The sequence below is a fragment of the Oryctolagus cuniculus genome, chromosome 7 (genome assembly GCF_051225735.1).
Source record: "Oryctolagus cuniculus isolate XC-2025 breed Fujian yellow rabbit chromosome 7, ASM5122573v1, whole genome shotgun sequence".
NCBI lineage: Eukaryota > Metazoa > Chordata > Mammalia > Lagomorpha > Leporidae > Oryctolagus > Oryctolagus cuniculus.
The window spans coordinates 56816677-56843781 of NC_142873.1; the positions used below are offsets into that span (position 1 = coordinate 56816677).

A 27105-nucleotide genomic window follows, 5' to 3' on the forward strand; every position below is an offset into this window, starting at 1 on the left:
TGAACTTGGCTGGAAATGCAAGTATATTGAAGATTTCCCTTGTATTTCCTTTGTATTTATTAATTATTCATTTCCTGATAGACGCCTTGATATAATCCCAGTTACCACAGAGAGACCACGATGCAGCTGAAAACACCCAGGCCCAGGGGCAGCCCGGTGTAGAGGAGAGGACACGAGGGAAAAGTTGCGGGGAAACCCTGAGGTCGAGGCTTTGCAGCTTCCTGCGACAATGAGGCTGGAACGTGCGGCTGGTCCCCACGGTTCTGCCGCTCTCCTCCCAGGCCAGCGAGCTCCTCCTCCCCCAGAAGCTCCCGGCACGCAGCAGGGTGGTCACCAGACCTGTGCCTGAACTGTGAAAAGCTCTTAGGCAGCAGTAAGCTGGCTTCTCCCAAAATACAGCAAAGTCAATTTCATTTTCACAGCAAAGTAAGTGCGTGCTGGGGATGGAAATTCACTGAGGTCTCTGCAGGCTGCCCAAGTGCCCACCCTGCATGCTCTGGTGCCATTCAACGGGTGTGCCAGAGAAGAGAGCTTGCAGGGAGGCGACGGAGGTCATCGCGCAGGCTACCCCAAACCAGAGGGCTTGGGCTGTGACGTCCCCCTCACAGCTGCCCCTCTCGGCTACCTGGGCTGGAAACCTGGTATTCAGTCTCAGCTGGGGTCCTCTTTGCTTCCAGCTTTCTGTCTGTTGCAAGCAAGTATCTGGCACAGCACGTGGAACACTTGCGTTTGGGAAATTGAATGATTGAACAAGTGAATGAATGAACTGACAGCATGAGGAAGCTGCCCCCAGGGTGATGGGGGGTGGGGGTGTGTGTGTGTGCACATGTCAGCAGCCTCTCAAGCTAGATCTCCTGCTTTTGTTTTTTAAAGATTTGTTTGTTTATTCATTTGAAAGTCAGAGTTAGAGAGAGAGAATCCTCCTTCTGCTGGTTCACTCCCCAAGTGGCTGCAACAGCCAGGGATGGGCCAGACTGAAGCCAGGAACCAAGAGCTTCATCAGGGTCTCCTATAGGGTGGCAGGGACCCAGGAACTTGAGCCAACTTCTGCTGCTTTTCCCAGGCCACTAGCAGCAATGCTGGATTAGACGTGGAGAAGCCGGGACATGAACTGGTACCCATATGGGATGCTAGTGCCACAACTCCAGCCCCAAGAGCTCCTGTTTTTGAAGATGAGTGAGATTGTTTTTAGCTCTGACTAGCTTAATGTGGGAATAAACTGGGGAGTAAATGGAGCTTACAGGCATTGACCTGTAAAGTCTCTCATCTAAGCTAAGCCAGCCCCAAATCAATTCTCTAAGCCTATCTGCTAGAATCATGGAAATTTAGGTAGTGCGAAACAGTAAGGAGGACCAGTATGCCACAGAGGAGTGGGCGTGAGTCAGCCTGCTCATCTCTGCCACAGCTGGTCTGCACAGCTTTGAGCCAAATGGCCAGAAATGGGAGCTTTGCAGGCACACAGCCCTGCATCCAAATCTTGGGCAAGTTCCTTAATGCTTCTAAGCTTCAATTTCCTTATCCATAAAATGGGGGTGTAATGAGAAATATTTTACAGGGTCGATGTGGAGTTCAGGTGACCTGATGTATGTCCATCTCATAGCAGGGTGCCTGGCACATATTAAATGCTGGGGTTTGATAGTTCCTGTGACAATGAGGCCGAAATACACTGCTGGTCTTTGTGCCCCTCCCTCGGCCGCCAGAGTATCAAGGAGGGAAAAGGACCCCAAGACCTTGTGGGGCCAACATTTCGCTGGACGCCACCAACTTCTGCTCCTGCGATCCTTAGGGGACAGTCATCGCTCTGCCTCAAGGCTGCTGGGAAGAGAGACTGTTCCAACAAGGAAAATATGCCCAGGGAATTTGCGTTTGCCAGTGGCTCGTGGCACCAGCAGCTCTGCCTGTATCTCCATGAGCCTCATGACATAGAAATGTGCTCCATGTGGGAGTCATGGAAATAGGGCGAGCAGGAAAATAACCCTCGAGGCTGAAGATGTTTCTGGCGGCAGTGTGCACCTTCAGCGAGTTTAGAAGCCTCCGTGTTACAGACGGGTCTTGGGGCTGGCTCTCGCCACCTGCACTGCGTGCTGAAGCATACGTATAGGGAGCACAGCCGGTGGGAGCCAGAAAGCTGTCTTCCACCAGCTCGCAAAAGCTGCTTCTTCCCTGAAAGAGAAGGGGCCCTGACACAGGGACATGAGCTGGCAGAGACAGCAGGTTGCCTAAACACCTTGTGGGCTCCCCAGTTTCCCCATACGTAAACCCACGTGTCCCGGTGGCTAACATGCAGCCGCTGCTGTCACACTGGTTGATCGGGGCGCATGAGCCGTCTGCAGGAATGTCCTCAAGGCTCAGTTTCTGCCAGGGGGGTGCAGTTTCTGTAGCCTGCGCCATGGGCGTAGGAGTGCTTAGCAGGTGCTCTCGTGTCCAGGAGGAGGATCCGAGCACCTGTGATTCAGAGCTGTGGGAGCAGCTGCCTGGGCCAGCGCCTCTGACAGCTTCCCCTGAGCCCTGGCTTCTGAACAAAAAGTGTCTCTGCACATCAGCGTCTCCAGAGCTATTATTACCTGTGAGCTGCACCCCCCTTTCCTGAGCTGGCAGCATAAATAACAGTGATGATGGTGACCACGGCACCTGTGCTGTGAGATACAATAGGTGCCACTTCATTTGGTTGAGTAGAAAATTTCAGGGTGGAAAGATGACCGTGAAGCACTCATTCAGATATCTAAAGAAGAGATGAGATCAGGAGGCACGTGGAAGTTCAATAAAAAGATAGCTCAGGGCAGGGTGGAAAGAATCCAAGATCCCACTGAGAAATGGAATGCCAACCAGCTGCCCTGAGACTCCCCGGGGCCCCAGCTCCCTCCGCCCCCCTGCTGGGGAGTGGGCAGGGCCACGTCCCCCCTTGCTGGTGCCGAATGGAAATGAGGTTACAATGGGACCCAGAGTCAGGTGGGGCGGGGATTGTTGCTGCTCACTTCACTCTGACACGTCGCTACTCCCTGGGCATTGCTGAGTTCTATTTTTACGCCCCTTATCCTCTGGTTAATAGTGCTGGCAAAGTCCTCCTGAGAAAAGGAGACTCTACATGGGGGAAAGAAAAGCAGTGTGGGCGTTCAGCTTCGTGGCCCTGTGGAGCCAGCCAGCCAGCCTCTGTGGGGCTAGGATTTAGGACTTCGAGCTGAGTACCTGTAAGCAGGTGCGCTGTCTCATTCAGGGCTAGCTTTCCTATTAGCAAAAGTCCATTAGGCACTCTCCCAAGAAAACCGAGGTAGCTAAAGACTGTTTATTAAGCACAGACTGTCCTTGGAGACAGGTGTGCTACATAAATTCCAGGTGACTTAATTATCTTACCAGCCCCCTGATCCCGTCTGAGGAGCAGTGGTAGGCGTGGGGCTTCAGGCCCACAGCTGCAAATGGGGTTTGGGGACATCTGTTTGACATGCTACCTTCCCTTTGCACGGTCCCCGTTGGCACAGACCCGTATGTCAAAGTGTCCCTGCTCTGTGACGGGCGGAGACTGAAGAAGAAGAAGACCACCATAAAGAAGAACACGCTCAATCCTGTCTACAACGAGGCCATCATCTTTGACATTCCCCCCGAAAACATGGATCAAGTCAGCCTGCTCATCTCGGTGATGGATTATGATCGGTGGGTACAGCTCCCGCAGGGACACGATTCCCCGGCCCTCACCCCCACCCCTTAGGGCTCCTTGACCTTGAACCTTGTAGCTCAGGGTTCACGTGCCCTTTGGCCTCAGATCCGCCTCCTCCAAAGCCAGGCCCAGGAAGTTGAAGAAAGGCATGGATTCTACCTTGGCAGTGGGCCCGAGCGTTCCTTCCTCTCTGGCTCATGTCCATCAGGGACAGACAGGTCCACCTTTCCATTCCCTGACTTCCCTTCTTCCCTCTGGCTCTGAGTCCCTTTAAAGTGCCTCTCCATCCTCTCTGTTCCTGCTGCTGTCACCACCCTCACTCCAGCATGGCTGTGCAGCCACCGATCGCCCCCCGCCCCGGTTTAGCCAGCAAAGACCCACCTTCTAAAGGACCACTTGCTCTCTGCACCTGCCCTGCTCAAGAACCTAATTCTCCCTTCCTCAGATACATTTCTTCTCTTCCACTCATCCTGTTCTTCCATCAAGCCTGGCTCAAAACCATTTTCCAACCACTCAGCCCCCTTTGGCCCCTTTGCTGTAGTTGTCCCCGTAGCTAAAAGAGAGAGAAACCAAGCAACACAGCCTCGGTCCGGGGTTCTTCGCCTAAGTGTCCAGGCATAGTCGGTGCTTGACGAGCATCCTCGAGTGGCGACTGATGCTCTCTGTGAGGGAATCAATCACTCCCAGCTGCTGGGGGCCACGGCGCTCTGAGCAGGTTGATCTATTTCCAAATGCTGATGTCTCCAGGGAGGCTGTCATGAGTCGGTCGAGGGAAAAGAGTGAAGACGCAAACTCTCCCACTCCCCAGAGTCAGGCCATCTGCCCACCATCTCCCAAGAGTCCAGACGAGTTTCTAACATCTGGCTGTGCTGTGTGCGTCCAGTGGCCCCCTCCAGGAGGCTAGGCAAGGTGTCACTGCTGCTGACACCCTGCTACTGAGCCGTTGTGTTCAGAGCCCGCGGGGCAGAGGCCCGCCCCGGGGCCTCCCTCTATCACAGCTCATGTGGTAGCCAACGCGGGGACCTTGGTTTCTCCCTCAGAGTGGGCCACAACGAGATCATAGGAGTGTGCCGCGTGGGGATCAGCGCCGAAGGCCTGGGCAGGGACCACTGGAACGAGATGCTGGCGTACCCACGCAAGCCCATCGCACACTGGCACTCCTTGGTGGAGGTAAAGAAATCCTTCAAAGAGGTGGGTGTGGTCGCCTGGCCCTGGGCACGTGTGCTGCATGGCGACGTGGGCTGGAGAATGGCAGTCGGCTGCTGCGAGACCCCCGGCCTTTGGTGGGAAGAGGTCGTGGGGGCCACGTGCTTCTCACCCGCTGTGTCACAGGCATGAAGGGAATGGAGGAGGAAGGCAGAGGCTGCCGCCAGAAAAAGCCCCCCGCTGCTGGGCAGCTGAAAGCAACTCTGAGTTTTTAGTGGAAAACAAGAGCTTCCAAGGAGCCTGCCCCTTGCTTTCACTAAGCCCCTGGGCCCGGTCTGTGCTCTCCCAGAAGGGGTAAGAAGTTCTGTGCCCGTGAGAACAGGAAGTTCCCTGAGGCTCAAGCCAGGCCGACACTTGGCAGTTCTCACGGCGTGCATGGAGAGCACCCAGGAGCAGATTTCTCTCCATGGCCCCAGAGTGTCTGGCTTTCTGGCTAACCCCTGGCAGAGACGTCATGGAGAAAGAGCACTGGGCGGGAGTCCTGAGACTTGGGCTCCAGTCTTGATCCTGTTGGCGTGCTTATAGCTGGAGCCTGTCACTTCTCTCTCAGCTGCAAAGGAGATGTCCCTCTGGGTGACCTAGCCTGCCTCAGCCCCTACTGCACCCTGCCAAGGTCAGATCCTGGGATCTGTCACCTCTGTCGTCCCCAGGCCTGCTCTTTCTCAAGTGGGTTGGGGCTCAGGGTGGCCGGACGAGCCGTAAGCCTCATTTTCAGCATGTCAGACCCCAGTCTGTATCCTGCACAGCTGGGGGATCACCCCCTCATTCTAACAGGCTCCACACCTATGAGTCTGCAGAGTGTGAGAGAGGAGGACCCACGAAAGCAAAACAGCTTTCTCCCTTCCATCACGTGGCCCCAAAGCCACCTTGACCACGAGTCCCTGCCCCCAGGACAGATCACTGATGCAGGAACGAGCAGCAATCCCAATGGAGCTACTGGTGCCCTGCCCTCTCGGGGTGGATGGGCCGGTTTCTGACAGTGGGAAGTGTCCCCAGAGAGACGGAGGGCTGAGGGGAGCGGACATGGGGGAACCGTGGCTTCCAGGGAGCCAGGCTGTCTGGTTCACCTGCCCAGGTAGGTGAGAGCTGTGTGAGGCTCCTGCCCCACGGCCTTTTTTGGTGGCATCAAGGAATAGGGCAGCAGGGCAAACCCCTGCCAGGTGCGGCTGGGCATTTCTGTGATGGTGTCATAAGGAAGGCCAGTCCCTGGCTCTCGGGCCCCCCGGGGGGCGTGTCCGCCTCTCCCCACCTTGTGACGAAGGCCCTTGGGGCAGTGTAGGTGAGGTGCCCTGGCCAGCCCCCACCTAGACAGGAGGTACTGCTGCGCAGATCCCCAGGCAACATCTGGCAGCTCACTGCATGCAATGCTGCCCCAACCAGGGGCAACTGTGACAGCTGCCACCCTGCCTAAGCCTCTGGAGAGATTCCAGAGTGAGTGAGAGTACCCTGAAGTGCTTAGGTCTAGGGCATGGACTGGGAGCTGAGAGGCCTCTGGTGGGCTGGCAACTCACTGCCAGCTCTGACCTTGTTTCTTTAAAAAATTTTTTTCATTTATTTACTTGAAAGAGTTACAGAGAGAGGGGAAGAGACAGAGAGAGAAAGAGAAAGAGAGAGAGAGACTCTTCATCTGCTTGTTCACTCCCCAGGTGGCCACAAAGTCCAGGGCTGATCAGGCCGAAGCCAGGAGCTTCATCCAGGCCTCCCATGTGGGTGCAGGGGCCCAAGCACTTGGGCCATCTTCTGCTGCTTTTCTGGGCACATTAGCAGGGAGCTGGATGGGAAGTGGAGCAGCCAGGACTCAAACCAGTGCCTATCTGGGATGCTGGCATCACAGGCAGAGGCGTTATCTGCTACAGCTCTGGTGTTTGGTTTCCTGCTTGGTAAATTGGGCCCCTCCCATCTGCTTTTCTGTGACTGCTGAGCCCATGAGCCCACAACTTCCACTGTGGCTGTCCACGGCAAAGTGGAAGCCGCTGGCAGAGCAGCGGCTAGAAATGGGGCTGCAGGGTACCACGGAGGTGCTGTGACAAGGCTCCGGAATCGCCCTCCTTCACGACGGATGCGACCCAATTAAGCCAAATAATTGATTCCAGGTCCTGTTGCTTTGAGCACTCTGACTCACTAGTCCTGACTGCAAAGGAAAGAAAGATAATGTAGAATGAGGCCCTTGAACATGAATGTTTGATGAGACAGAGAAGGGGAAAAGTAGCAGTATGCGGAAAAGGGAAAGAGAAGAAACTGACTCGAACCCTTGGGGCTTCCCTTGTCCGTGACCTTCCACCCTGAGCTCCCAGCCCGTCCTCCCCGTGCGCTCAGCCTGTGCCTCTGTGCGAAGAAGCTGAAAAATACATTAGCCTTGGAGGTTAGGATCTCAGCAGCACCCGGTTGCATACAATTCTTGCCAGCACTTTTAGCACCTGCAGCATAGATAGCTTTATAAAAATGCGTCTGAAACCCCACCCGGCTAGGAGGAAGGAAAGGCGGCCTGTGGTCCCGTGAGACTTGACCGTGAGACGGCCCTCCGGTCATGCTCACAGTTCATGCCCTGCCTCCCCTTAGTCCTGTTCTAGACGTTGAGCAAGAGCCTGGCTCCTGAAACCTGAATCTCCCATTTGTTTAGTGCATAAAGTCTTCCTCTGAGCTCCCAGGAAGATAAATGGCATCCTATCTGGCAAGCAGTCTGTATTTATCTTGCACCGTTCTTCGTGGAGCTTCAAGTGCTGTGATCATTTCTTTTTTATTAATGAGAACAGAGGGCACCATACCTGCTCGCCTGTGTGGGGTTTAAAATAAGGTTGAAGGAAACAAATTAACTGAAAAGATATTTTTCCCTGCTGGGATTCTTAAGCGAATAAAGACCCGTGAAGAAGCCCTCACGGGCGCCAGCCCCCTTGTCTTCTCAGCACTCCTGCCTAGAGCCTCGTGTCATCATTGTCACCACCCAGGGCCAAGTTCAGGTCACCTGCCAGAGATTTCAGATCTCTGGAGGAACGTGCCTTTAAGGGACAGAGACCTTCTTGGAACACAGCCCCCAGCCCCCGCCTCCCACCCCCAACCCAGGAACCATAAGCTACAGGGCGGTTCTCCCAGGAGCCACCCTGAGAAGCCGAGAAGCCCGGAATCATTTACCCACCCCCACCCCCACCCACCCCCGCCACGCTGCACGAGCCCCATCTCCTCTCTTCGTTTATCTTCATAGGGAAAGTCAGGGACGAGCGAGGGAGCCAGTGTTCCTTCTTCATTTGTTCCGGATAACCAACCCTGCTCTGTGGGACTACTCTTTGGACTGTTATGTAAAAGCACAGAAGTACTGAGTGTAACCATTTCACGCCGTCTCCTCTGCCCCGGCCCATCCATCAGGTTGTTTAAGTGTCTTGAGCACGCAAGGGAGAAGCCAGGACTCACAGTGTCCATTTCCCAGATCTCAGAGGTTGGAACGGGAAAAGTGGAATTCTTGCCCTGCAGGGCTGTTAGATGACAGCATCAGTAATCACCGTGTGTCACCGTCTGGTTAAGTAACACTCAAATCAGAAGTCGCAGTGGGCTCGACAACCAGGCATTTATTTATCTAAAATATTTCACCAGGGAACTCCCCGGTTGTGATTTCAGTCCCGTGGAGGCTGCCAGCAGAGAGACTGCCACCCGGAGTTAGGAGTAAGTATCTGGTGTGGACCCCAAGAGGTTAGGTTTCTTGTTACATTTTGTGTCTCCTTCTTCCCGTGGTGTGGCCCGTGCTAAGGCCGCGGCAGGACGGAGTGGAAAGAGCAGCACGCTGGGAGTGAGAGGAGACCGGCTGCACTTGACTTCTCTGTGTCTTTGTTCTCTTGTGGTTTCAAAGGATGATCTCCCAAGCCCGCCTCCTCCAGTCATGGCACTGCCGAGATAGCCCAGGTCCATACCACACCGTGGTGGCTGCTACCTGATGGCCCGGCCTTCGGTTAGTTGTAAAGATCTTCAGATTGGCCAGCCTGGGGCATGTGGAGCCTCAAAGAGGAACCGCAGAGGCATTCCTTAGAACGGGAGCTTCTGTCTGCTCAGTAGGTCTGGCTCCCCTCGGTTCTGTGGGTTTCCCGTCTACTCTGTAGGTGATGCTGGATGGCAAATGGTCTGTTTGCCACAGGTGGCTCAGCTCTGTCTAGAAATGGCTGTGTCAGGGGAACCGTACCCTCCCCATCCACCCCATCACGTGCACAGTGCATGGTCGCAGGCTCTACTCGGCCCCATCCCTCCACCGTGGAGACCCCAGCAGCTAATGAGAAACAGAAGGGGCTGCACTTGCGGGTTTAGGAAGGCCATTTCCACCACCTGTGTACCCTGTCTCTCCAGAGCCCTGTCTGCCAGGCACCTAGGGGATTACTGGGTCTCTACAATCCAGGGCAGAATTAGTAAGCATTATCGCTGTTTCACTGCATACTTTCAGGTGTGCAGCCCCCAAGCAGGTCAAGAATGGTCACGGGTTGGATCCACTACTGCAGTGGCGGCTGCCTTTTCCATTTAAAGGGGGTTGAACGGCTCAGGCCACAGGTCCCTCCATCCCCAGACCTCACCTTTGCTCCATTATGCCTCCTTACCCCACCATATTTCCCCAAGGGCCAAGGGAAGGCATCTGCAAGACAAGAGAGCTGTGGGGGATCAAGGGGCCAGGGATACCTGACAGGGGGAGGGACTGCTTCCTCCTCCCACCTCCTACCTCTTCACAGATATGCCCTGGGCCACACTGAGAGCCCAAAGCTAAAGCAATGTGGGTTTTCAGCTGTCTAACAGCTCCCAGACAAATGGTAATAATTCATGATGGTGGGTTCTTGCCAGCAAGGGCACGCTCTGCCTACTGCCTCTTTCACTGCTAACATAATCCGACTGCCGGTGTGGAAGTGGCTGAAGCACTCAGGACTGGGCCGGTCTTAGCGTCTCATTACAACACAGATGCGCACGCTCTGTAGAGTGAAGAAGGCTTTAATTATCGCTGCCGTAGGTCTTGTTCTGAGAAATCGGGAATTCCAAACTAGAAGCTCTAAGCTGTTTTCCTTCTGTTTTTGCATGGCTCACGGCGAAATTCAAGAAAGCTTACGGAGAAGCCGGGAGAGGAGGTGAATCCAGTGCATGGGCCGGTTAAGCTGTGCAGGTGGCAGTGTAGCTTCCTCGGGCCGCCAATAACCCCCTTCTTCTCCTCTCCGCAGTGGCAGGGCCGAGCCGCCAGCTTCGACAGCGAGAGCTCGTGCCCGTCTCCGAAACCGCCTCCGACGCCGTGAGCTGCCCGGCCCGGCCACACGGACGGACGGGACTCAGCGATGTTGCACCTGTCCTGCCGTCTGAGCACAGAGCTGTGCGCTCACGGCGGCGGCGGCGGCCCGCTTCACTCCAGAGTCTTGACTGCTCCCGCGTAGGCCAGGGCCGAGATCCTTGTCGTGTGGTCAGATCTGTCTTAGTCTTTCTGTCTCCCAAGGTGATGTTTCTGTGATTCTTTATTTCACTTTTTATGGATCTGCTGTGGAGCAAGGGCGGGAAAACAGAAGCAGGACGAAACGAAAGGTAGAGAGCCCAGGAGTGGCTTCTATAAAACACAGTGTAAAATAGCAGTGTTTCCCAGAGAGGTGCATGGGATTCCTGAAGGTCTGCGTCTCCACCGAGCTCCACAGGCATGGAGAAAGGAGGAAGTGGGAGGAGCTATGCCTGCACCTGCAGCACCTGGCGAGCCCGGTCCGGACGGATGGAAGAGCCTTTAAAGGCCGATTACTGGTCTTCGAAGCTCTTCTCTGGCGTGACATAAACCAAGACTGGGACTCCTGGTCCTGTGTGGAAATGGCAAGACCCCCGAGGTGTGTGTGACCTGCCAGCAGGTACGTGCAGGGTCCCTTGCTCCCCAATCTCGTTGTCTTTCCTCGTGAACTGCCAACCGTCTGGATTCCCCTTGGGAACCGACTCTCTTTAGAAATGATTCTACTGAAAGGCAATTCGCCATGTTTTCTGATGTGCCATGGCTAATGATCACATTTGTTTGAAAATTGGGTCTTTGTTCTCGAAAAGAGCCTTCATTGTGAAGAAAGAGGGACACATATATTCTGGAATGATCTCTGCATTATACATAGCTTTGTCATTCCGTGAAATAACATGCTGCTGTCTCAAATACCTCTGCAGATCAAAGAAACAATTAGCTAGAATGGGGAGTTTTGAAATCCAAGTACCAGTTCGAGTTTGCCTTTCTGTGGCAAGGGTGTTCCTGGTTGAGACGAAAGCAGTACAAGCCTATTTCAGCCCTGTTGACTTTGGGACAATAGTCGTCTTAAACTTTAGTTCTTTAAATTCCTAAGAACTTCCTTGTTGTTTGTTTCAGTGGTTGTGAGGGGTTTGTTTTGGTTTTGTTTCCTTTTGATCTCTACCTTAGGCCAACTTCAGTTTAGCAAAAAAAAAAAAAAAAAATATTTGAACCACTGCGTATTGTCCCGGCCCGGTTCTGTTGAGTCCGTGGTGGCCTGCATGCCACCTGTGGTAGCTCGGTTGGTTTGCCCAGCCTCAGTGGGGATAGCCCTGCTAACCACACAGAAGGGGAGGTCCCACTTCCGCGTGTGACTGCACCGTGTCGTTGCCAGAGCTGTGTGCGTGGCTTACAAGAAGCAAGCCTGCTGAAGACTTGGAAGGCCAAGAACATCAATCACTCACGCACCTGGCATCTTACTGTTTCTACACGTCGCGTGCTGTAGGAGCCACGGCTTGCCAGTTACCTTTCTTCCACATCAGACTGACAGGTGTCTCTGCTGAGGGGCATTGTCTTCTGTGGTCCAAGAAGTCAATGGAGAGAAACCTGGACGCCCCCCTGTACTGAGCCCTGGGCTAGGCACCACTGTGTAAAGATAGCTTTTCTCCCCAAGTCTCGTGATGAATATATCTTCTCCTCTTGAGAGTGAGGGGAAAACCCAAGGTCACAGCAGGACTCCTGGCGGGTGACAAACTTCACTTTGTTTCTTGACCCTAGACTGACCCCTTTCAGATGGCACCTTGTTCCCTGGGCAGGCGGGCAGGCGCTGGGGGTACTGACACTAGAAAGGGGACAATGGAGTTTCCCCGGGTCACAAGGAACCCACAAATTAGCACAAGAGGGCGCTTCCAGAAGTGAGCTCAAAGTGCATACCCAGTCATCATCTTGAAACCCTTGGGCAGGTGAGGATGAGCCGTTGGCACCTCTGTGGGGAGGGTGCACGGTCTGTGCAAATCACGAAAGAATTTCCCTGGTCGGGAGGTTCTGCTTGTATCTGAGCAGCTATCTCCCAGCTGTTTGGGCGGAGTGTGACCCCATACCACTGGAACCAACTGCTACCACCCACCCCAGGAAGGCCTTTGGCTCCTGGAGCCTCACGGCGCCCCCAACCAGTGCCTCAGGGGAGCCAGTCGGTCCTCAATCTGCAGCATGAATGAATCCCGAATGTCTGCCAACTTCCTCATCCGGCCCAGTCTCTCCCGCTCCGAGACAAGAATAAAAAGAGACACCAGCGCCGGGACAAAGTGAAACATAAAGTTGATGCGTTGTTGGCTTCCTCTGACGTAAGACACCTCTGGGGTCGCTGTGTGTGCTTTGCTGACGTTGCCACGACTGGGGCCATTTGCACAGAGATTTAAAAAAAGAAAAAAAAAAAACACAAAAAAGTTTCCTTCTCCTTTGTTTTGCAGTGTTTCGGGGCTGAGAGATGCCCCCTCCCTCTCTGCGCTTACCTGGGATCCTGATGAATTGTATCATCATTCACAAAGTTATGTTGTTAATTACTGCCTTGTGCGTTCCACCCCGTCACAGCCTGGAGTTTTTACTCAATTAAATCTCTGTCTCTTGCCCATCTCTCTCTCGTCATTCTGCATGTCTGAGGGTGAGCAGTCAACACGCACTCAGACCACAGCAAAGCTTGCCTTTTTGACCTTCCTGCACAATAGGAGAGCCGAAGGGGCCCTTTGCTTTCCACCCTGCCCGAGGAATACCTGTGCACCTTCCTGTTGGCTTCGTGCACCTGCGCTGCTTCAGGCAGAGGCTCATACAGCATTTGGTGCGTGGGCCTCAGCTGCACCCTCAGCTATTCAGCTGCACAAGCAGCCCCTCCAGAGGCCCCGACGTCTCTAGGGAAGTGGGTCACAGCATATTTGGAAAGTACAATGCTTTTGCCCACCAGGCGAGCGATCCTGCTAACTCCCATAAAACGCAAAACTTGGCAAAGCCAAGGGAAAATACAATTGCAGGCGTGAACATATAAAAAGAACATTCTGCTCCGTAGACTATCTTCTCTGCTCACCCCCCAGTTTTTAATTAATTTAGAAGGCAGCCTGTGGAGAGGAGAGTGGAAGGCAGCATTCAGTCCTGCACATCTGCCTCTAAATGACTGCCGCTCAGGGAAGTGAGCTGCTGGGGGAGGTGCTCCATTGCCTAAAGAGGCCACTCCCTCACGCTGCTGCCTTCCCAGCAGGGGTTGGTGATGCCCTGGTCGGGTCCAGAGCCGAGAAACCCACAGGATAACTATGTCGGCTCGTATAGGCCGCGCTACGCTGCAATAACAACCTACAGATTTCAGTGGCTGGAAACCACAAAAGCTTATTTCTCCTTCATTCCTGTCCCATCACAGTGTCACAAGGGGGCCCTGCCCCTCACGTGTGTTCGTGGGCACGCAGGATGAGTGCCAGCATCGCACACACTGCCAGTTGCCAGGCCCAAGGCTACAGAACACTGGGAAGGGTCTCCTGGCCCAGAAGGAACGCAAGTCACTTCCCTCCACTGCCCACTGCCAGAGCTCCTCCCGTGATCGCCACAGACACAAAGAGTTCAAGTTCCCAGGGCAGGAAGGACAGGAAATACCTGGAGAGCAGCACTGGGAAGATCCCAGTGAGCTCAATAGGCCTGTGGGGGTGACAGCTGAGAAGGGCTGACTCAGAGACAGTAGTGAAGGGAAACAGTGCGTTCTCTTCATTGTTGAATGACTTTTGCCCGCAGAAAGCTTTTAGTCTAGAAAAATGGCGCTAAGTTACAGCAGACCAAGTAGCATGTGAATGTTCCGCAAAATCCAAAAGCTACAGAAGTCCTAGAAAGAACAGCACAGCCCCACAGGAAAAAAATAAAGGCTGGCTTCGAGGAAAGAGGTGGTATCCGATCTGCGGTTCTCAGATGTGGAAGTTGGGAGGAGGAGCTTGTCCCGGGCTGCAGGCTCCATACAGGGATTCCCAGAGCTGCCAAGCTCCCTGGATCCCAAAGGAGACAAAGAACCCCCTGCTTCCAACTGCCGCTTGCTTATCCAGGCCAGCCCAGGCAAAGTGTAGGACTTGTGCCCAAGGAGCGCTCCTGTCCCATGTGGCCCTGAACCCACCACCACCTGCTTTAGCCCTGCCCCTGTCCCAGCTGCCTCCAGGGCTGCCCCTCACCCGGACCCATGAGACCTGCCTGGCCTTGAGAATTGAGCTGTCACTCACCTCCACTCTCCCAGCCTCCCCTTCCTGGGCTGGTGTTCAACCTGAAGACCCCCCCAGGGTGTTAGGCACTGTGTGGTCTCCTGCTCTGCTCTGCTTCGAGGTGAGTGCTTTTCCAGCCGTCTGGTTCCCTAGCAGAAGGAACGGGACAAGCGTCTCCCTGGCTTTCCTCTGGCCCCAGTTCACGGCGTCAATCCCACTCAGGAAGGACTGTGGGCTGAGCTGGCTCAGACAGTGCACAGGGAAGCTCCAGATGTGGTCGCAGTGAGAAAATGCTCAGCTGATCTGAAAACAGGGAGCAGGAAGGTGGACTGACGGGTACCTTTGTACACCTGGCAACCAAGTGCTCTGTGCCTCCCATAGAAACCAGAAATGCAGAAGAGCAAGGGAAAACCGTGAGTCCAGTTGAGACAAAGTGAGTTTGAGGTGCTGGGGGAAGGACTAGCAGACAGCTGGCGTCCACGAGGCTTGGGCGTGAGACGTGAATGCACAGGAAACTCACGCACCAAAATGAGAAGGGAAGCAGGGGGCTGACTCTGAGAAGCAGGTGCAATAGACCAGGAGAGCCTCAAAACTAAGGTTCTCTGGGAGCTGTCAATATTTAGAGGTCAAGGAAAAAGGAAGGTGATGTGATTGATACCGGAGAGGCACCCAAGCAAAGCTGATCAATGCAAATGCTGGTGAACAAAAACAGATCAATCAAGGGCTCCGAGAGTGATTTTCCACAGCAAGCTCCTCTTCGCTGTTTAGCTCCGTTCGCACAAGTCCACTGGTGCCCACATTTGCAGGACCCAACTCTTGTCTTCCCCTCAGCTCTACCCTTGACTTTATCCATTTACTCAATTAAGGTAAAATATAAGAGTGGTGTCTAGCCCACTAGTGAAGATGCCCACATCCCACATCTGAGTGCCTGGTTTCAATTCCCAGTTCTGGCTCCTGGATCCAGTTCCCTGCTAATGCAGACCCTGGGAGGCAGCGGTGATGGGTCAAGCAATTGAGTTCCTGCCACCCATGGGGGACGCCTGGACTGAGTTCCTGTCTCTTGGCTTCAGCCCTGGCCCTACCAAAGCTGTTGTAGGTTTCTGGAGACTGGACCAAGGGGTGGGAGCATTTTCTGTCTCTGTCCCTCTCTCGCTGTCTGTCTCTCTCAAATACATTTGAAAGTAGTAATTTTAAAAAACTTTTTAAATTGAAGTAAAGTACACATAAACATAAAATGTTATTGGGGCCGGTGCTGTGGCATAGCAGGTGAAGCCACTGTCTGCCTGCAGGGCTGGCATCCCATATGAGCCCCGGTTCAAGTCCTGGCTGCTCTACTTCTGATCCAGCTCTCTGCTATGGCCGGGGAAAGCAGTGGAAGATGGCCCAAGTCCTTGGGCCCCTGTACCCGCGTGGAAGACCGGGAAGAAACTCCTGGCTCCTGGCTTCAGATTGGTGCAGCTCCGGCCATTGGATTGCATTCCATTGTATTGGATTCCATTGCAGCCATTTGGGGAGTGAACCAGCAGGTGGAAGATCGATCTCTCTCTCTCTCTCTCTCTCTGCCTCTGCCTCTCCGTATCTCTGCCTTTCAAATAAATAAATAAATCTTTTAAAAAATGTTTTACCTTGTTAACCATTTCTAGATAGAAAGGTTAGTGGCATCCACATTGCTGTACAACCATCACCAGCATCCACCTGAACTTTTTCACCTTGCAGACCTGAAACTCTGTCCACTAGACAGTAACACCCATCCCCTCTCCCCCTTGCCCGCGGCAGCCACCATCTGCTTTCTGTGGCTATGAATCAGACCACTCTAAGTACCACCTCTGAGTGCAATCCCATGCTGCTCGCCCTTCTGTGACTGGTTTATTCCACTTAGTATAATGATTCTTCAAATTTCACCCATGTGACAGCGTATGCCAGAATTTCTTTCCTTTTTAGGGGCTGAATCATATATATATATATATATGTGTGTGTGTGTGTGTGTGTGTGTGTGTGGTGTGTGTGTACATATGTTTCACATTTTGTTTGTCCATTCGTCTTTCTGTGGAACTTGGTTGGCTGTTATAAATAATACTGCCATGAATACGGGTGTACAATTTCTCTTCAATTTCCTGCTTTCAGTTCTTTTGTGTATATACCCAGAGATGAGATTGCTGGATCGTGTGATCATTTTCAATTGTTTGAAGAGCCACCATACTATTTTCCAACATTGGCCCCATTTTTGCAATCCTGTTAGCAAACTGCAGGAGTCCCATTTTCTCCATATCTTCATCAATATGTGTTTGTTGATGGTAGCCATCCTAATGGGTATAGAGTGGTATCTCATGGTAGTTTTGACTTGCCTTTTCCTGATGATTCATGATGTTGAGCATCTTCTCATGTGCTTACTGGATATTCTCTTTGGAGAAACATCTGTTCAAGTCCTTTGCCCATTTTTTTAAAATTTTTTAAAGATTTATTTTATTTATTTTGAAAGAATTACAGGGAGAGGTAGAGACAAAGAGAGAGAGAGAGGTCTTCCATCTACTGATTCACTCCCTAAATGGCCGCAAAGGCCAGAGTTAGGCCCATCCTAAGCCAGGAGCCAGGAACTCCTTCTGGATCTCCCATGTGGGTTCAGGGGCCCAAGGACTTGGGCCATTTTCTACTGCTTTCCCAGGCGCATTAGCAGAGAACTGGATCAGAAGTGGAGTAGCCGAGACTCAAACCGGCACCCATATGAGATGCTGATGTTGTAGGCTGGGGCTTTAACCTGCTGCACCACAGCACTGGCCCTTCCTTTGCCCATTTAGAATTGGATTGGTTGCTTTGTTGATGTTGATAACATGTATATCATGTTGTTAATATCATAGCTATTAAACCTTTATCAGATACATGATTTTCAAATCTTATCTCCCATACTATGAGTGGCCTTTTAATGCTGCTGATCATGTCCTTTGATGCAAAAAAATTTTTAATTTTGATAAAGTCCAACTTGCTTATTTTTTCTTTCACTGCTTTTACCTTTAATATCATATTCAAGAAATCATTGTCAAATCCAAAGTCATGAAAATTCCCCGTTTTCTTCTAAGCATTTTATAGTTTTAACTCCTTACATTTAGCTCTTTGATGCATTTTGAGTAAGTTTTTGAATATGCTGTAATGTAAGTGTATCTAGTTTTCCCATCATCATTTTTTGAAAAGACTTCCTTCTCCATTGAATCATTTTGGTACCCTTGTTGAAAATCATTGGCCCATACCTCTAAGGGTTTGTTGATGGTCCCCCTATTTCATTGCTCTGTGTGTCTGCCCTTATATCAGTACCACGGTGTTTGTATGACTGCAGTTTTGTAGCAAGTTTTTTTTTTTTTTTAAGATTATTTATTTGAAGGCAGAGTTACAGAGAGGCAGAGAGAGAGAGAGAGAGAGAGAGAGAGAACTAGCTTCCATCCTCTAGTTCACTCCCCAAATGGCCGAAATGGCCAGAGCTCCACCGATCCAAAGCCAGGAGATTCTTCTGGGTTTCACATGTGGGTGCAGGGGCCCAAGGAGTTGGGCCATCTTCTACTGCTTTCCCAGGCCACAGCAGAGAGCTGGATTGGAAGAGGAGCAGCCAGGACCAGAACCGGTGCCCATAGAGGATGCCGGGTCCACAGACAGAGGCTTGGCCCACTGTGCCACAGCATCAGCCCTTATTCAAAAAAAAAAAAAAAAGGCAACATAATTGAGATTTTTATGGGGATTATATTGAATCTGTGGGTCACTTTGGGTAGTATTGGCAGGGACCCAATTCTTGACACTGTAATCATCTCACAAAGTGGCATTTGCCAACATCCTATCCAAAAATCCACCTCACCCCAGGGACCCTTCTGACATGCACAAGTTGTGATCCTTAGGGCAAGGCCAGGCACAGTGATGGAGGTCAAACCCAGGCCTGCAAATCTTCTACACTAAACTCAACTCTTGCCAATTTCCAGTGGAAATCAGCTTCCATGACTGCAAACACCTTGGCTTGACTCCCATACGGCCAATAAAACTCAGCCTGCAGCCCGTCTCCTCTCTCCTACACAGCCCCAGAATGCTCCAGACTGTCAGTAGGATTTACTCCCACTGTGGTTCATCTCTGTCCCAGGACACTCTGCCCATTCACTCCCTCATCAGACATGTATTGAATAACTAACATGCATCAGGTAATATGCTGGGCCGAGAACCTGCAAATGAATAATAACTAACATACAGCAAACACCTGCTCTCTGCCAGGCACTGTTCTCAGTGCCTTACATACATAATCTCATTTAATTCTCCCTCCAACCCTCAGGGGTCAAGGAACTTGCCCAAGTGCACACAAGTGAACACAGGCGGCTGTAATCCCAGAGTTCACATGATTAAGCCTGATGCCAAGCTGCCTCCTAACAGAACACAGCTCTTCAAGGAAGAGGAAACGGACACATCCATAGAAAATTGTTCCACAACATGGCAGGAGCAATGCAAAAGACAGATCGAAGACATCCTAGAGAAGGACTTCCTAGCCCCAACATCTATGCATGCACCCTTCTTGGTGCACCCCTAAGCGTACCCCTGAAACCCAGCCTCACCCCTTCTTGTGCGAAGACCCTGCCGTGGCCTCTTTAAACACCATCAGTTATGCTTACTGATTTGATCCTCGCACATGGTTGCTCCTCCAGGAACGGCTGAGGAGTTGTGGGATCCGCCCACCCCACCCAATCCCAGCCAGTCACCCCACAAACATAGGGGACGAGGAGCAACGCAAGAGGAGGAAGCCTGGCTGTAACTCGACCAGAAAGCAGCGCTGAGCTCAGTGAAGGCGAGAGCGCGCATCCCTCTATGACCTGCAGCTCTAAGCAAAAGCTGAGCCCATAGACTGGGGTGCTGTCCCGGGAGAGGCAGGCAAGAGACAGGCCTCGGAGAACCTCAGCAGCCACGCACGCTCCCAGGGGGCCCGCGGGCTCCGTCTTCCCGCGCCTCTAGGCTCTCATGGGCTCTCAGGGGCGGAGCTGTGCGCCTCCTCCTGCGGGGGATCACGGCTGAGGACTGCTCACTCGCAGTAAATTAGTGCCGGGGGAAGATGGGGGCGGGAATCTGTGGCTCTGTTCCCTGAGGTGGTCCTTTTTTCCACACGGGTTGGGGAAGTGTGGTGACACATCAGGACTATCCACTGAGACAAGGAGCGCCGGCGTGGGCAGGTGCCTCAGGCGCTCCTGAGAGGCGCGCGTGTCTTCCCGCTGTGCCGTCTCCTGGCAGTGGAGAGCCTGCAGGCTGGGGCACCAAGGAAGGAAAACTTGGGGCTCCGCGTTTGAACAATTTGAATCCCTGAGAATTGCAAGGGCTTTGGCCCCTTGTGCCCGCGTCTGTCATCTCCCTGGAGAAGCGAGCCCCTGCGGGACACAGTGCATTGTGAAATCAAACAGCTGGACCTCCTCCCGCTGCAGTGAGGCTGGGCATGGAATTCACCCCTTCTGCAGCCTGCTGCATCCCCGAGGCTGCTGACGGTCAATGCTCCGTCTCACCAGAGTTGCCACGTGGAGATGGAGTCCTCTCTTTGACGCCAATACATTTGGTAGACTCAGGAGCCCGGAGACAGAGCTTGGTCAACTCCTGGCTCTTAAGCTTTTCCACTTGCTTTAGTTTGAATGCCCCCTCCAAAGCCATGTTGAGGGGCCAGCATTGTGGTGTAGCAGGTAAAGCCACTGCCTGTGATGCCGGCATCCCATGTGGGCACCAGTTCCAGTTCCGGCTACTTCACTTCTGATCCAGCTGCTTGCTAATAAACGTGGAAAAGCTGTGGAAGATGGTCTCAGTACTCAGGCCCCTGAACCCACGTGGGAGACCTGGATGAAGCTCCCGAAGCTTGGCTTCGGCATGGTCCAGCCCTGGCTATTGCGACCATCTGGGGAATGAAGCAGTGGATGGATTCCCTCCCTCTCTCCCTCTCTTCCTCTCTCTCTCTCTCTCTCTCTCTCTCTCTCTCTCTCTCTCTCTCTCTCTCTCTCTCACACACACACACACACACACACACAGTTCTCTCTCCACCATGTTCTGATGCAGCACAAAGCCCTTGCCAGCAGCCAGCCCTGTGTCCTTGCAGTTCCCAGCCTCCAAAACTGTGAGCCAAATAAGCTTCCCTTGCTCATCGTGTACCCAGTCCTGGTGATCTGTCCCAGCTGCAGGTCCCAGGCCTAGACCTCAGCTGGACCCTGGCTGGCTTGTTTGGCTTCACTGAGCGGCTCTGATGGCAATGGTCAGACACACGGTGGGCAGGCACTGGACAGTCGTCTCTGTCTCTGAAGTCCCTGGTCCCCTTTTACTACCAGGTAACTACAGGACAAAGGGAAGAAGGCTGGAGGGGGTGGGAGGGAGCAGGGAGCAGGAGAGGAGGAATAAATTGAGTGGCTGTGTAATTAATTTAGGATAACTTAAGCAGTGAGCAGTGAAGAGAAACAAAAGTGGTGACATTTAATGAATGTCAGTCGATATCTCACTCATTCCAGTAGTCGTTTTAAATGTCAGATATCTTACAAACCCTTTTCCTCGGAGTTGGAAGGTTTGTGCTAACCACCACCAGCACCTCTGGTTCCTGCCCGCCGGGTCAGCGCAGGTGCGGGATTCCAGACGCAGGAGCGGGGGACAGTGCCCGGCTGCGGCTGCTCCTGGGGCCCCGCTGAGCCCGTCTCCTCCCATCTTGCCACCAGCTCTACAAAGCACAGAAGGCGTCAGCCACCAGAGGAAGAGTCCCTGACTCAGTGGTGACGCCCCCTTTTGTGCCTCTTTGAACTTCTCGGAGCTTCAAGCGTTTCCCAGAGAAAACCTTAGCTGAACTCCAAGGAGCAAGCAAGTGGGGAGATGGCTGTTCCAGAGACTCCAGGCTCAGGAATTTCCATTCTGAGCTGATTGGCCCTTAGTTCAGCCCTCTATAAATACCAGAAACTGCTTCGGAGGCAAACCAGGGGACAAACCAGCTGCTTTCTCACTCCGGGGGGGAATGTGAAGCCAAGCAGCCCTGAACGGCTTTCTCCCCAAATGCCCCCAACCCCACTTTGCCACTTCCGGCCCCCAGTGAGCTGCTGGTCTCTTCAATCTTGCAAGGGTGGAAACGGCTTACAGCCCACACAGAAACCTGGCTGCTGTTCAATCAGCATGGAGCCATAAGTGGCCCCAGCTGATTTCAAAGTCCCGCCTATGCCGGCTCATTTACCAGAGCCCAACTTCTGGCTTGAGGCACAGAGAAGGGCCGTGGTGTTCCTGGCCACCTGGGGAAAGGGCAGGGAGAGGCAGCTGGGGACAATTGTTAACAGCTCAGCCTTGGCCACACACAGCTGCTCCAGGGGTACACAGTGACATGTCAGGGGGCAGGCCACCCTGCCACCGTCCGGTTTACAGCCAGGTGTGCAGGAAGCCCATGCCAGCCCCTTGGGCCAAGCCAAAGGCACATGATTGTATTTGGAGACAGAGCCAAACCACAGGGACCCTCGGTCCCACTGCCTCTCACAAGCACGCAAAGCCAGTGGCTTATCAAAGACAGCATTCCCAGCCCATGTCCTTCATGGCTCCCTGCTGTGGTCTGGATGTGGTTTGAGTGCTCCCCAAGGCTTCACATGTTGAAATGGAGGCCTGTGGCAGGCTTGTGACACAATGGTTGCCTTTTGGATTGCCTGCAGCTGTACTGGAGTGCCTGGGCCCAGTCCTGACTCCTCTGCTTCTGGTCCAGTTTTCTGCTAACGCACTCCCTGGGAGGCAGCAGATGGCGGCTTAAGTGCCTGGGCCCCCACCACCCATGTGGGAGACCCGAATAAAGTTCCAGGCACAGCTGCAGCCTGACCCAGTCCTGGCTGTTGTGAGCATGCAGAAGTAAATAGGCAGACAGGAGATCTCTCTCCATTTCTCTCTCTCTCTCTCCCTCCCTCCCTCCCTTCTCTTTGTCTTTCAAACAAAATAAGTAAACAAACTCTTTTTTTTTAAATAGATAATTTTTTAAATGATGATGAAATCAGATCAGACCTATTGTCATGTTTAATCCCAGTGAGAGTCAAGTTGGGAATTGATAATTTCTTTTTTTTTTTTTTTACAGAAGATCAGTTTAGTATACATTAAGTAAAGATTTTAACAGTTTGCACCCCCATAGAACACAAAGTGAAATATACTGTTTGAGTACTCGTTATAGCATTAAATCTCAATGTACAGCACATTAAGGACAGAGATCCTACATGAGGAGTAAGTGCACAGTGACTCCTGTTGTTGACTTTACAAATTGACACTCCTGTCTATGGCATCAGTAATCTCCCTATGCTCCAGTCATGAGTTTCCAAGGCTATGGAAGCCCTCTGAGTTCTCCAACTCTTATTTTGTTTAGACAAGGTCATAGTCAAAGTGGAGGTTCTCTCCTCCCTTCAGAGAAAGGTACCTCCTTCTTTGAAGACCTATTCTTTCCACTGGGATCTCACTCACAGGGATCTTTCATTTAGGTTTTTGTTTTTTTTTTGTTTTTTGGTTTTTTTTTGTTTGTTTGTTTGTTTTGTCAGAGTGCCTTGGCTTTCTATGCCTGAAATACTCTCATGGGCTTTTCAGCCAGATCCGAATGGCTTTAGGGCTGATTCTGAGGCCAGAGTGCTGTTTAGGACATCTGCCATTCTATGAGTCTGCTGAGTATCTCGCTTCCCATGTTGGATCACTCTCCTCCCCTTTATTTATTCTATCGGTTAGTGTTAGCAGGTACTAGACTTGTTTATGTGCTCCCTTTGACTCTTAGTCCTTTCATTATGATCAATTGTGAACTGAAATTGATCACTTGGACTAGTGAGATGGCATTGGTACATGCCACCTTGATGGGATTGAATTGGAATCCCCTGGTATGAGTAAACAAACTCTTAAAAAAAGAAATTGAATCCCACTGTGCAATATTAAAACTTTGGGCCGGTGCTGTGGTGCAGTGGGTTAAGCCACTGCCTGCAACACCAGCATCCCATATGAGCATTGGTTTAAGTCCAGGCTGCTCCACTTCCAATCTTGTGCCCTGAGAATGTGCCTGGGAAAGCAGCAGAAGATGGCCTGAGTGCTTGGGCCCCTGCACTCATGTTTGAGACCCAGATGGAGTTCCAGGTTCCTGGCTTTGGTCTGTCTCAGCCCTGGCTTTTGCAGCCATTTGGACGGTGAACCAACGGATGGATGATACCTCTCTCTCTGTCTCTCTGTCTCTGTCTCTCTCCCTCTCTCTCTCTCTCTCTGTCACTCTGCCTTTTAAATAAATAAACAATTTTTTTAAAGAAGTTGGCAACTTAATCCACCCCTGGTATTTAGAGGTGACACATCTAGGAAGAGATTAGGGTGGAAGTCCTTGGAGTGGCACCCCTGTGACAGAGTCCTGAGTCAGCTTCTCAGCAGAGGGAGAGGGACTCACAGCCACGCACTCACCCTCTCTCCCTCCCTGTGCCGCCCAGGAGCCTGCCAGCAAGAAGACCATTGTCAGAGAGGCCCCTAGACCTTGCACCTCCAGAACCATGAACCCAACTATGCCTCTTTTCTCTCTAGCGTAGCCTGCCTCAGGTATTTTGTTACAGTGCCAACACTGGACTAGTGCACTCCCATGGGTCCTCTGACAGGCGCTCAGCCTCTCCCTCCTTCCCAGTTTGGTTACCACCCCAACTTTCACACACCCGCCTAGAAGAAGGAGGATGTGGCCCTGTCCTTGGCCTCTGCCCAACTCTCCCCACCTCTGCAAGTACTCTCACCTGCCCCTCCACATCACCCATGCCCTCAGGACAATACTGAGCCACCGTTCCCAGCTCCATTACTCTCTGAGCACCAGGCCCAAACTGCCAGTGGTCCATAGGCCCCTAGGCGTCTGTGCAAATGCAACCCAACCTATCCAAAAGGGGCCTCTCTCAGAGCAGCTCCCTTGGCGTCTGGGCTTTCCACAGCCTTGTTCCCTTGCGTGTCATCCATGACTCCTCATTTGCTTTTGCCACAAGAGGGGACGGCAATGACTGATCTTTACACAGAGCTTTAAAATTTACCAAGGACTCTGTCTCGTATGAAACAGACAACGCATGCATCAGGTGTTCAAGATACACCTGACGGATCTCTACCACCCAGATCTAGGACCAAACCCAATCCCTTCCTCTCACTGTGCTCTGATTTGCTGATTCCACCCTCGGGATGCCTTCTTGGGCCTCAGGAAACATAGTCCCATTCCTTCCTTAGGGCCTAGCTCTGGCCTCTTCCTGAAAAGCATCCCCAAATCCTGCAGGGGATGAGTTCTTCCACCCCCTGGGCCCAGCGCTGGACACACTCCCTTATTAGATGCTTAGGTCTTGTTATTTCTCCCATCCCCCATCACTGAGCAAGACTGGTCTTCTTGTCTGGTTTCCTCCATTCCTGCTGGCAGGCTCCTGGGCGGCACAGGGAGGGAGAGAGGGTGAGTGCGTGGCTGTGAGTCCCTCTCCCTCTGCTCAGAAGCTGACCCAGGACTCTGTCACAGGGGTGCCACTCCAAGGACTTCCACCCTAATCTCTTCCTAGATGCGTCACCTCTAAATACCAGGGGTGGATTAAGTTGCCAACTTCTTTTCTTTAGAAAAAAAATCCAGGCTCTGCCCATGCAGGTGCCCCCTGGTGGTGAGCCAGTCAGAGAGGAGACACCTGCTGTGGGAGGGGAGAGGGAGGATTCATGAGTGGAGACCAAGGTCAGGTAAGCAGACTCAGAATATCAGACCAGGGGTTCAGAAAAGTTTCTAGAAAACCAAACGTCAAGGTCACTGAGAGCAGCCTCCGCTTGCCTGTGTGCTCCAACCGCCTGGAAAGCTTGGTAAGAATAGAATGCTACCCACAGAGACACCGATGCACCAGATCCAAGCAGGAGCCCGGAAATCTGCATTTCAACAAGCCGGTGCCGGGGGATTGAGATACCCGAAAGTCTAGGCCACACTTTAAAGACCATCGGGTCTCAGGATCAGAGATCTGGCTTTCCCTGGAGTGGGATAGTTCACCCTGACTGAGACCCAGCTCACAGGATTGCGCTCTGAGTTCCACCTGGCAGGGCAGTCCCAGGGAGCGTAGGTCTATCCCAGTCTGATGACAGACGGTCTTGCGGTGTGATTATGCTCCCCTAAGCACCTGGCTGGGAGCTCCATGGGCAGCACCCTGCTGGCTTGAACAGCAGCGATGTCAGCACCCATCCTGGAAGCTCTGCCCAGTGCCCTGGAAGTCACCCCGCCTGTGCTATTGTAATGCCCTCCCCCAGGCTGCAGGACCAGCCATCTGCTTCCCGTGACCACAGCCTTGCCTCTGACTCCACGGAGCAAAAGCAGAAGCAGACAGCTGACAGTGACTGAGAGCTTGTGCTATAACCAGGCTGGCCACAGGCTGGTGACAAGCAGAGACAGGAGGCCGTGCCCTCCACCCAGATCCCCTCTACCCAGCCCTCACCCTAACCCAGTCTTTTTCTTTGGTAGTCGCCGAGCAATGCCCAGGCTCTGGAGGGCAGATGCAGAATTTTGGGAAGCAGACTCTAGGCTGTAGGGCTGATTGGGGCAAAAGGAGAGAGAGAAGGGGAGAGGGGGTCTGGGAGGGCACTAGTCCCACCACTGGTCTCAGGATGGAAGGTTAACTGAGCCTCGTTCTCCTTGCCAGGGAAGAAATGCCTTGAGTTGCCCCCAGGGCAGCGACTGCTCTCCCAAACCCCACTTTCCCAGGAGAGTACTTCACAGAGATGGCTGCCAGGAGCTCACGCTCAGTGCATCCACCCCTGCAGACTCCTCCCCCACCCCCCCCACCCCAGTGTCACTTCTCTTAGTTTTGGCACCACTCATGTTCTCATGCCAGGCCCAGAGCCTCTGAATCATTTCCTTGCTATTCCTCCCTCTCCTTGGTCCCTGTCACTCATCCAATTCTGTCCATTCCAACACAGAAAGTGCCATGCCTGTCCCCTACCTTAGTTCAGGCCCTCTTCACTCTGGCCCAGCAACAAGAGTTGATGTCCCCCAGGGTACTTCATCTCATGCCTGGCACTCATTAGGTGCATGGTGAGTGTCTGTTGGATGAGGAGAAAGGTGAACAAAGGAGTAGATGCCCTCTCCTATGGGCTAAAATCAAGACCATCACAACAGCAGGATTATCCTACCCTTCCCACAGAGAACAGGGTTATTTCAGGGTGAAATTGGCTAGAAAGAATCCAACTTTGGGGCTGGCACTGTGGCGTGGTGGGCTAAAGCCTCCGTCTGTGATGCCAACATCCCTTATAGGCACTGGTTTGAGTCCTGGCTGCTCCTCTTCCAATCCAGCTCTCTTCTATGGCCCAGGAAAACAGTAGAAGATGGCCCAAGTCCTTGGGCCCTTGCACCCACATGGAAGACTGGGAAGAAACTCCTGGCTCCTGGCTTCTGATGGGCCCAGCTCCAGCCACTGTGGCCATTAGGAGAGTGAACCTTCCTCTCTCTGTCGATAACTCTACCTCTTAAAATAAATAAAATATTTTTAAAAAACAAACAAGAATACAACTTTGAGAGATTCTCTGAGTTCTCCCTCTGCCTCTGTGGTCCCAAGTACCACCTAGGACATCTTCCAATATTTGAACTCTGATCATCTGTGGCAGCCAATATGCCAATATATGTATATTATCTACTCTCTCATTGCATGGATGAGGAAACAAGTAAGAAGTACAGGAACTTAGGTGTTTAAATTTAAACTGAAAAGTTATCCCTGTTAGGAATCTGGAAAGCATTATGCTGAGTGAAATAAGCCAGTCCCAAAGGGACAAATACCATATGTTCTCCCTGATTGGTGACAACTAACTGAGCACCAAAAAGGAAACCTGTTAAAGTGAAATGAACACTATGAGAA

The 27105-nt window shown here is 52.5% G+C and overlaps 1 protein-coding gene across 5 annotated transcripts in view; it reads left to right on the forward strand.

The window, feature by feature from the left end:
* Positions 1–12677, forward strand: part of SYT6 (synaptotagmin 6) — a 60473-nt gene extending 47796 nt beyond the window's left edge. For 2 of the 5 annotated variants that reach the window (XM_051856140.3, XM_089336996.1), the window contains exons 5-7: positions 3477–3648; positions 4693–4843; positions 10036–12677. In XM_051856140.3, the coding sequence (XP_051712100.1) occupies positions 3477–3648; positions 4693–4843; positions 10036–10107 (395 nt within the window). In that variant the 3' untranslated portion in view covers positions 10108–12677. Of the gene's footprint in view, positions 1–3476; positions 3649–4692; positions 4844–8443; positions 8513–10035 lie in introns of all 5 variants that reach the window. The other 3 variants (XR_007923500.3, XR_007923501.3, XM_051856141.3) reach the window with 3 other exon arrangements.
* Positions 12678–27105: the final 14428 nt, after the last annotated feature.